Genomic DNA, 10223 nt, shown 5'->3' on the forward strand with positions numbered 1-10223 from the left:
GGGGGGGGGGGTTTGTGACATCATTCCGTTATTTCCTGCAGGAGGGAACCTCCAGCAGCGCTCCGGTCGTTATTTCAAACCAACATCACATCATTGCAAAGACACTAAAAGATAAAAAATCATTCGTCCTCTTCCGCCCTCGAGTTAACAAACTATAGTTTTATGCAATGCGGCTGTAAATGCCTCCTCACGGAGAATGATAAAAAAAGAAGAAGCAAATAATATTAAACCAAATGTGGCATTTGCAAGCAGCTTATGGGTCTGCCGATGCCTGCGATCATCCGTCTGTAAACGGAGACAAAGGAAATAACCCAGCGCTTGTTTTAACTGTTCGTGTTGAGAGTTTTTACCGTCCTCCTGCGAGGCTTAATGCTGCATCGAGAAGCCGAGATACTGACAGAGAACCTGTGAAAAAGGGTTGGGGGGGGGGGGGGGGGGGGGGCAGCGAGAATACTAAATTGTATACTTAAATAAATGTTAATATTTACAGAGAAAATTGTGTTTTGTTCTTTGTCGAAGAAGTCGAGGATGCTGGACTGAAGGTGATGGGGATCTTCAGCTGTTCACACACTTTAAAGTGGATTAAAAAGAGGAATAAAATAACATCTGTTGGAAATTTATCTTAATGCCTTAATTCAAAAATGTATAGGAAAATCCAACACCAAGGACACCAATTTTCTTTGTAACGTCATTATCGTTTTCCAAACTGCCGGGGCTATCTATGCTCTGATTGGTTGCAGGTCTATCCAGTTGGGTGCAGAGGCATTTTTGGTTGAAACCCCCCATAGTCGCAGCCCAATGGGGCAGTATCAGACTCCTACTCTGACTAGAATCAGAGTATGATGACTTCAAGCTTGTACAATGGTTCAGCTAGACTAACATTTAAAAGGGCAGAAAGTGAGGACAAATCTTCATTGGTCATTGGTAAAAAAACAACAACCGGAAACTCAACACAATGTATGGCAGATTTAATAATGAAGTGTGTGTGTGTGGTGTGTGTGTGTGTGTGTGGGATGTGTGTGTGGTGTGTGTGTGGGGGTGTGGTGTGTGTGTGTGTGTGTGTGTGTGTGTGTGTGTGGTGTGGGTGTGGGTGTTGTGTGTGTGTTGTGTGTGTTGTGTGTGTGGTGTGTTGTGTGTGTGTGTGTGTGTGTGTGTGTGTGTGTGAAGACTGCTGCAGCAGCTCATGTAACAGTATGTATGGATCTTGTGCGAGCGCCCTTATTACAACAACACACCATTTGTCTTATTACACAAAACACACACGGTTCTTTCATGCGAGCTCTCGTATGAACTGTGATGATTTCTTGAAGAGGTCTTTTAACAGACTTTTTGTGAATCAACACGACAGTGTTTGTTACAAGAAGAGTCTGTTTGAACAACTCGCTGATGGGAGATTTACAATCTGGCCTCACAAGTTCCATTAACCCTCGTGTTGTCTTCCCGTCTAAATGGAAAATCAACACTTTTGTTGATGCTTTTTATCAATGTTTTTAACTTTTTCGTACTTTTTTTTGTCCCCACTAACTTATCAACTAACTACCGTTATTTTTGGAATTTATGGACAATAAATCTCATTTATGGGAAATTGTACCTAATGTTTTATCCCTTTTTTCAACACTTTTGACACTTATTTTTCAATATTTGTCTTTGTTTTTGACGTTTTCAACACTACGTAACGCTAACTTATTAACTAACTACAGGTATTTTTGGAATTTATGGACAATAAATCTCATTTATAGGAAATTATACCTAATGTTTGAGTTAGAAAAACAGAAATGAGGAATTATTTCGACTAAAATTAAAGGAATGGACGTTGATGATAATCACAGACTGGAATATGTCAACTTTTACTCTTATTACTATTTCAAAAACCTCTTTTTCAAATGCTATAAAATTGAATAAGACGCCCCAAAATTAATGAAAGTAGAGATTTGTACTTGGCAAAGAGCGTTGTGTGGAATCAATCATGTTATTTTGGGGAATTAAAAAGAACATTGATATAGGAAAACGGGTCAATTTGACCCAAGGACAACATGAGAGAGAACATGAGTGAATGTCATAAATCAATGGTTTAATATACTATAAGTGATCATCGCTTTTGATTAAAAATTAAGGAAATCCATAAACAACCTACTCGTCTTGGTCCACCCAACTTTGCAAGGTGTGGAATATGGAAGCCCATTTCCACCAATGTGATTTAAAAAGAGTCCTGTAAGGACAAAATAAAATAATACAAATTTGAAATAATCACGAGCTTTCTCGTTATTGTGAGACATTTTAATATTTTGAGAAGCTAGCTAGTAGTAATGACTTACAGGAGCTTTATTTTTTCATCATGTTGGAGGAAATGGGGCTTTTAAAGAGTGATTCTTCAACATAAAAACTCAAATCTATGCAGCAGTTTTGAAGAAAATGGACAGGAAAGAGCAAAACCGCCACGCCGCTTGTGGTTATCAACGTACAAGAGGACCTTCATCTTAACCAAAGTGTTTATCCGCAAACATCTTTTTGATTCAGTCAGACGAAGTGTGGAGAATGACGGTTACGTAAAAGAGAAATGAGCTTGAGTTTAGTTTGGACAAACATGTAGACATTTAGAGTCCGAAGATACATTTTATTTCTCCACACATCAGAATTCACAGTCGGTTTCACACAGTAACAAAAATACAACGATAACGTCTGAAAAAGACAGAAATATAGTCGGCTGCTGCTGCTTCGCTACGTGACAAGTGACATTTTAGTGTGAAAAAAAAGAGATATTTCAATACAGAGTGATGAGTGATGAGGAGGTGAGTTCAGGCCTGCGACAGATCCACCTGAAACGACAAGCATCACACCCGTTAACTCACAGCACATTTCAGACTGTTTTAAAACTGGACCGGACTGAGGACACGTGTCTTTTGTCAGTTTTTTGATGAAAAAAAAAACATAAAATAGGGACTTTCTGTCTCTACTGATGTCTTAAACCTCGTGTTGTCGTCCCGTCAAAATTGAAAATCCCTTTTTGTCGAAGCTTTTTATCGATGTTTTAAATTTTTCCTCGCGCTTTTGTCCCTTTTTTTCCTCACTTTTTATGCTTTTTTTCAATGATTGTTACTTTTTTTCGGGACGTTTTCAACACTACGTAGCACTAACTCCTTAATTTTAGTTTTACAGGTATTTTTGGAATTTATGGTCAGTAAACCTCATTTATAGGAAATGATTCAACCATCCTCTCACGGTGCATTGTACCGGGCTCACAGTCCCCTTTTCTCGGCTAAATTTACCTGGAAAGACCTCTGAAGTTCATGGTCATGTCGTGAGTCGGCGGCCGCCGTGATTTGTTAGGATATCATACGAATTGTTGTGCCTAAGTTTTCCTTCGATGTCATGGGAACTCGTTCATTAGAATGCATCGACAAAAGATTTTGTGGTAGATTGCGTCCCGGACTACCTCGACAAGGCGTTCACAACGCATCGTGGTGGTTTACACTTGTATTTAGCTCTGGCCACTGCCCAAGACGCATTTAAAACCAAGAGTAAACTGAATTAAAATAACATGTGATCCTATAGCTTAAGATGTCAATAGCAATGCAGACTACAATGTTGACTGTGGTGTTAAAAAAAAAAAATAATAATAATAATAATATCACAATGACCCTGTTGTTTGTTTGTCCAAATTAACGTCATGGTAACTACTCATCATTATTTGTGATACCAGTCCCCCTTATGGGACTACTGGTATTGCTGTCTTATTTAATTGGTGTCTGTCTTGTGTATCTGTATCTTTTTTGTTGTTGTTTTTTATGGACCGTGAGTCTAATAATAATGAAGGCTATCTATCTATCTATCTATCTATCTATCTATCTATCTATCTATCTAATCTTGATAAAGTAAAGTAAAAGCTCACTTCACTACTTTCATTGAATTTGGGTGTTTTTATTAAATGTTGTAGTATTTGATTGTTGAAAAAAGTGTCCAAGATTTCGGAAAAAGCTTCAGAAACGCTGCGTAAAACATCTACGAAAACGTCAATAAAACGCTGGGAAAAAAAACTACAAAAACATCGTAAAAATGGAGGGAAAAAAAACGACAAAGGTTTGGGAAAAGTGACAAATGTCAGAAAAGAAAAGCTCAAATTTTGACCCAGAATAACCCAAACTTGCATGGTCGACAAAGACAAACACAAGGGTTAAATCTCTTTGGACCGACTACGTTGTGTTAAGGTTTTTTTTAAACCCCCCTTGGAAATGTAAACAACACTCATCTGCTCTCTTCCCGGCAGCCGTCGTTCTTATCAAACAGCGGCGAAGAAGTCAAACTATTAATAAACTGACAGAGAACTGAGGAATGACAGAGGCTGTCGTCTGGTGACAGCAGGCGTTCGCTCTCAGGGGGTCTAATAGCTTTTTGGAGGCTAAATGATGTCTCTGCTGCTTTCACTCAAGCAACATAAACGTCCTTTAACCCTTGTGTTGTCTTCAACCATGGTGAAAATTGACCCGGTCTGTTTTGCCTTTTTTATAAAGCATAAAGTAGAAATTATCACCTAAAACTGTTACATCTTCTTAGCCAACATCATTCCAACTTATCACCGCTAGTTTTACACTTATTTTTGGAAGTCATGGTCAATCATTCATATTAAATTCTGCCTACATTTTTTTGCTAAAAGACCCAGAAATTATGAATTATTTTAGCTACTTGTTAAGATCAGAGAAATCTTTGTAGATGCATAATTACACCCCGCTTCGTGTATAGAACCATCCATGTTATTTCTGGACAATTTGGTTGAAAGACATATTTTTGATGTAGGCACTTTAAAAAGGGGTCAAATTTGACCCGAGGACAACACGAGGGTTAAACATAGATGAGTCAGTGAAGGCCTCACAGAGAAGTCTTACCCTTTTTAACGACCCGATGCTGCTCCCGCGGATCGCCGCCATCAGGTCGTCGCGGCTGGACGTCTGCGGCGGCGGACGTGACGGTCTGTCTTGTCTCTTCTGCGGTGATGGCTTCAACGCCTTCTTCAGTTCTTTGAGAATGTCTGCGCTCTCCTTTTCGTTGGCGCCGTTCTTGAGCTTCTTTGACTTTGGCTTCCTTTGGTTTGACTGAGACTTGGTGCCGTTGGAGCCTTCGTGTTGTTTGACCATTTCGGAGATCTTCCTCGTTGGCGGCTCTGAAGACTGAAGAGGAGTAGGAGGAGGATTTCTGTTCTGGTTTCCAACAGTCTTGGAAGATTGTGACAGCTTCTTTGGTGCTTTGTTTTCTGCGGGTGAAGCAGGACTATGTCCGGACCCTTCTGGAGGACTCTGGTCCTTCTTCTGTTGGAGCCTCCTCTGTCGTTGTTGGTCCTGGTTGCGCGTCAGGATGCTGGTCGCCGTCATCCTCGGACCCGGCAGGTCGAACTGGTACCCGAGCTTGAGCAGAGTGGTGTTTTCCCTCAGCAGCTGGACCATCTCCATCTCCACCTTCCCCCCGCATATGTGCCTCTGGTTGTGGAAGCGGAGCTCCACCAGGGAGCTGTTGTGCTGCAGCGCCGCCAGCAGGGCCAGGATTCCCCGACCAGACACGAAGTTGGACTCAATGTTCAGGTTTCTAATGACGCGGTTCTCGCGGAGCATCTTGGAGACGGCGAAGGCCACCCGGTCGTCGGCGTGCGTGTTGGCGAGGCTGAAAACGTGGACGTGAGTGTTTGTGCACAAGGCCTCGGCGAAACGAAGCAAGGTCTCCTGGGAAATGTCTTCGATGTTGTTGAGGTTGACTTCGCTAATGGCGGGGTCGTCGCGCAGGATCTGCTCCAGAGTTTCATCGATGACGATCGGGTTTCCGCTCGCTCTGTCCGAGGTGGCGTTCAGGTTTTGGTCTGGTGTTTCAGTCTTCCTGGATTCACTCCTCGAGACTTTTGAGACTCCATTCTTCTGAGGACATTTACTCCTCATCAGAATCTCCTTTTTGCACTCGTCTTTCTTTTCCGCCTGATCTTTCTTCGCATCATTTTTGCTCTGCACTTTCTTCACCTTTTGTGAAATGTTCCTGTCGCTTTCCAGGGTCTGGCTACTGGTGGTCACTGTCCCTCGATCCCCTCTGCTCTTATCTGGCCGTCCCTCCTGCGCATGACAACAGGACAGAAAATGAGGTCGAACCCTGACATTCACCAGCCTCTGACTTTTAATTAAGAACCGTCTCCAAGGCAGTCATTAAACCTGGCATTTCTCTGACAGCCTATATTTTTAGTTTCCACCAACACTTTAGCTGGCTACATGTGACACTTTCTACAGTACATCATTATAAACACACACAACCACACACAAACATATATAGCTCAAATAATCCATAATCAGTAATAATAGTAATATTTTACATGTATACATTATACATATACTGCATGTACATATATAGATATATGTATACATACATATATATGCATATGTGTATATATATGTACTAATACTGAATCTGAAGTCTCTTTTATATAGACCTTAGTGGTCCCCTAATACTGTACCTGAGTCCCCCCCCCCCCCCCCTCTTTTAATAGACCTTAGAGGTCCTAATACTGTATATGAAGCCTCTTTTAATATACCTTAGTGGTCCCCTATTGTATTGAAGCTTTAAACGAGTAGTACCACTACTGTACTGAAGTCTCTATTATATAGACCTTAGAGGTCCCCTAATACTGTTCGGAGTCTGTATAGACCTGTGTCGATACTTATCATGAATCTTGTATAGCTGAGTCCCTAATACGGGTCCTGAAGTCTTTTACATATAGATCTTAGTGGTCCCTAATACTGCTACTGAAGTCTCTTTTAGTATAGACTCTAGTGGTCCCTAAGACTGTATCTGAAGTCTTTGTTATAGACTAGTGGTCCCTATACTGTATCTGAAGCTTTTTTATATAGACCTAGTGGTCCACTAATACTGTATCTGAAGTCTCTTTATATAGACTATGTCTAATTATTTTTTTTTATTATAGATATTATGTATATAGACCTTAGTGGTCCCCTATACCGTATCTGAAGTCTCTTTTATAGAACCTTAGTGGTCCCCTAATACCTGTATCTGAAGTCTCTTTTATATAGACCTTAGTGGTCCCCTAATACCGTATCTCTGTTTTTCATCCAGAAGTGCTGCCAGGGTTTAGATCGTCGTATCTGAGTTTCATTTTGTCAGGCTTAGCTTCGATTGTTCATTCTTGTCAATCAAATCAATCAGAGCTACCCAGCAGTATATATAACGCTATTAAAATAAGCTCCAGCCTCTACCAGATGCAATGTTTAACTGTTTTACACATGAATGCATCAATAATTATAATCCCATTCCGAAATGAGCCATTCAATTACTGTTAGTACTTTGTAATGCTTATACTATTGTGCTTTGACTAAAAATGTTTAAGACACAGGACTTTTACTTTATCCGGAGTATTCCAAAACCTTTCTTAAAGTTTTTAGATTCATTATCTTCCTCCCAGGCAGCTTCAGTGCAAGGACCTGAAAGTTGCTGCAATAATAATTTGAAATGAATTTGATAATGCATCAAATTTCTCAATTAGTCAACGTTATTTCTTCGCTAAGTTACATCTCATTGTGTATTGATGCAGGTGCAAACAGATGCCCTTTTTAAAACTCTCCTCTCTGTTACATCCATGAACTGAAACTTCTCTGCAGAAAGGGTTTAGATTTCAAAATCCAACCCAGAAGGTAATAAAAAAAAAACATGAGGGCTGTGCAAAGGATTGTGTGAATTCGGTAGTTTCTAGAGTCTCAGATGTAACATCCTTTAATGCTTTAAGACTCGTTGCCCTCAACGGTATTAAATCAGGACAATAACAAAACTATTACTAATTTTCAAAAAACAGGCACAATTATTTAAAAAACAACTGATAGATAATTTGGAAAATGATCAGCAGGGTTGTGAGGTGTAATACTCTATCCTATTATTATTTCATGTATATTGTATGCATGCATATTCTATCTATCTATCTATCTATCTATCTATCTATCTTTCTTTAATGTGTTAAATTTAGAGAGAGCGTATTGATGTCCCCTCTCACCTGTCCACCGTGTGACTCCATCCTCTGGTCCTTCACCAGCTTCTTGTTCTCGTCCTCCATCCTCTCGTCCTCCATCCTCTTGTCCTCCATCCTCTCGTCCTCCATCCTCTCGTCCTCCATCCTCTCGTCCTTCACCAGCTTCTTGTTCTCGTCCTCCCAGTATTTCAGCAGAGCGTCCCTGTCGAAGGTCCCCGTTGGGGTTTTGGCGGTCTGGTCTTTCTGCCTCAGGCCGATGGGGACGTTGTCGTCGAGGTCGGCCAGCTCCCTCTCCAGCTCCTGGAGCTCCTCGGAGGACAGAGTGGCCAGCAGCTCGTCTTCGTCCACCTCCTCGTACTTCTTCAGCTCCCTGCGGTACCCAAAGGTACTCATGGTTCTGCTCTCGTTTTACGTCTCTCTGAAAAATCTCTTAACTTTTCTTCTGTTACCTTTATCTCCTTTTGCACTTGATTGAATCTTCGCTAAGTTTCCTGCTCGGATCTCCTCGTCGACTTGTCCTCCATCAGGTTCCTTCAGATAAGAAATGCTGAAGAAGACTGCTGGCGAATCCGAGAGTCCTTCTTCATCTACTGGTTCCAGCTGCCAGAGGAGTCCGACAGGGAGAAAAGGGGAGGGACGCCATGCCGCTGATGGTCCTGTCTTTTTTTAGGGTTTTGGGTGGCGGGGGGGGGGGGGGGGGGGGGGGGTCAATAAGATAGGCTTACTGCAGGAAGTGAGCCTTTGAGTGGCCGACTCATTCCTCGAAAAGAAACGAAGAGAACAAAACGCCGGGGGGGAGACTTTGGAGATGAAGCTCTGTGGAGTTACGCAACATGTCAGGACACAGAAACATGGCATGGTTGTGGGGTTGTCCGGGAAACACTTGTTCTCCCCGAGGATGGTGGGATATGGACAGTTCAGCTCCTGCTGGCACTGAGGTGGACTGATGGTGGACCAAAAACAAAACAGTGACTGCCTTTCATCTCCTCAATCTGCGTATCAAGTTCAAACTGTGTTATGTTGATCAAGAAATAATTTGTCTCAGTGCAACTCAGATCAAATCTGAAGCACAAGAAAGAAAGCCATTTGTCACATACAGCAAACATCTCGCTATCTGCGAGCTGCCTGTCCCCAGAACACTTTGTGAAAACCACAGGCCAACCTGGGCCATGAAAACAGTGTTCCAGATTTCCAGCCAATGACCAGCGACGGGAATAACGGCGTCATAAATAACGGCGTCACTTCAGTAACAAGTAATCTAACTGATTACTCTTCCCATCTGAATAACGCCAACACCGTTACTGCCGAAAAATGCGGCGCATTACGATAATTGAAGCTGGTTTTTTTTCATCAGACTAACTTGAAGACTTTTTTTCTTCCTTGGTTAGTGGGCCGTGCACGAGACAAGAGGATAAATGCTGACGATTGGCTGAGGTTGAGGAACGTTTTGTGGTAAGCCAATCAGAGGAAGAGTTGGGCGGGCGTTCAAAAGCACGCGTAGTCACAACAAACAACAAACACAACACAACACAACAAACACAAGGGAGTCAGTCAACAAGAGACGGGTATGATGAAATCTAGAGATTTCCCACTGTGGTCAGAAAACATGGGGGGGGGGGGGGGCACTTTGTTTCTCCCACTGTGACTCTAGAGTGGCTACTCGTTCCGAAGCTAATTGCAGTCACTCTCTCACTTCTCCCTCTCTCTATCTCACACACACACACACACACACACACACGCACATATACTTACACATACACACATGCGCACACGCACACACCAGCGCAAAAGTATAAATATCAGGCCACTTACATTATTTGCTCCACAAAGAGTGTATACAGTTGTTATTTATTTTTGCTATGGAGCTTAACAAGCATTATTTAACTTTGATGAGGGTTAGGTAAGACATTAACTAGGTGAGAACAATGTTATTGTTAAGGATGGTAAAGAAAGATAAAATATACAGAAATCAGATCTTCTAGTTGTTTGTACCAGGGATTTTCTTTTGATCATCGGCTCCATTTAGCAGCACTTCACGTCTGTGAATAGATTTCAGATCGCTGTTGGGACCCGGGACCAAATCAGGAATTTAAAAAATTTGCAGATTATTTTGCAAATGCTGTGTTCGGCAACACAATCCCCGTATGAACACAGGCGCTGGACACAATTAAAACAACTTCAGTCTAGGCAAGGCAAGGCAAGGCAAGGCAGCTTTATTTGT

The 10223-nt window shown here is 41.8% G+C and overlaps 1 protein-coding gene across 1 annotated transcript; it reads right to left on the reverse strand.

Moving 5' to 3' along the window:
- Window positions 1-2612: 2612 nt before the first annotated feature.
- On the reverse strand, window positions 2613-8685 carry lmod2a (leiomodin 2 (cardiac) a; the record flags this gene model as incomplete). Its single annotated transcript, XM_032522958.1, is given in 3 exon segments — window positions 2613-2816; window positions 4881-6086; window positions 8027-8685. Coding segments are annotated over 3 exon segments (1596 nt in total). The 3' UTR covers window positions 2613-2795.
- Between the last annotated feature and the right edge of the window lie 1538 nt (window positions 8686-10223).

Source organism: Etheostoma spectabile, chromosome 8 (assembly GCF_008692095.1).
Source record: "Etheostoma spectabile isolate EspeVRDwgs_2016 chromosome 8, UIUC_Espe_1.0, whole genome shotgun sequence".
NCBI classification, from domain to species: Eukaryota; Metazoa; Chordata; class Actinopteri; order Perciformes; family Percidae; genus Etheostoma; species Etheostoma spectabile.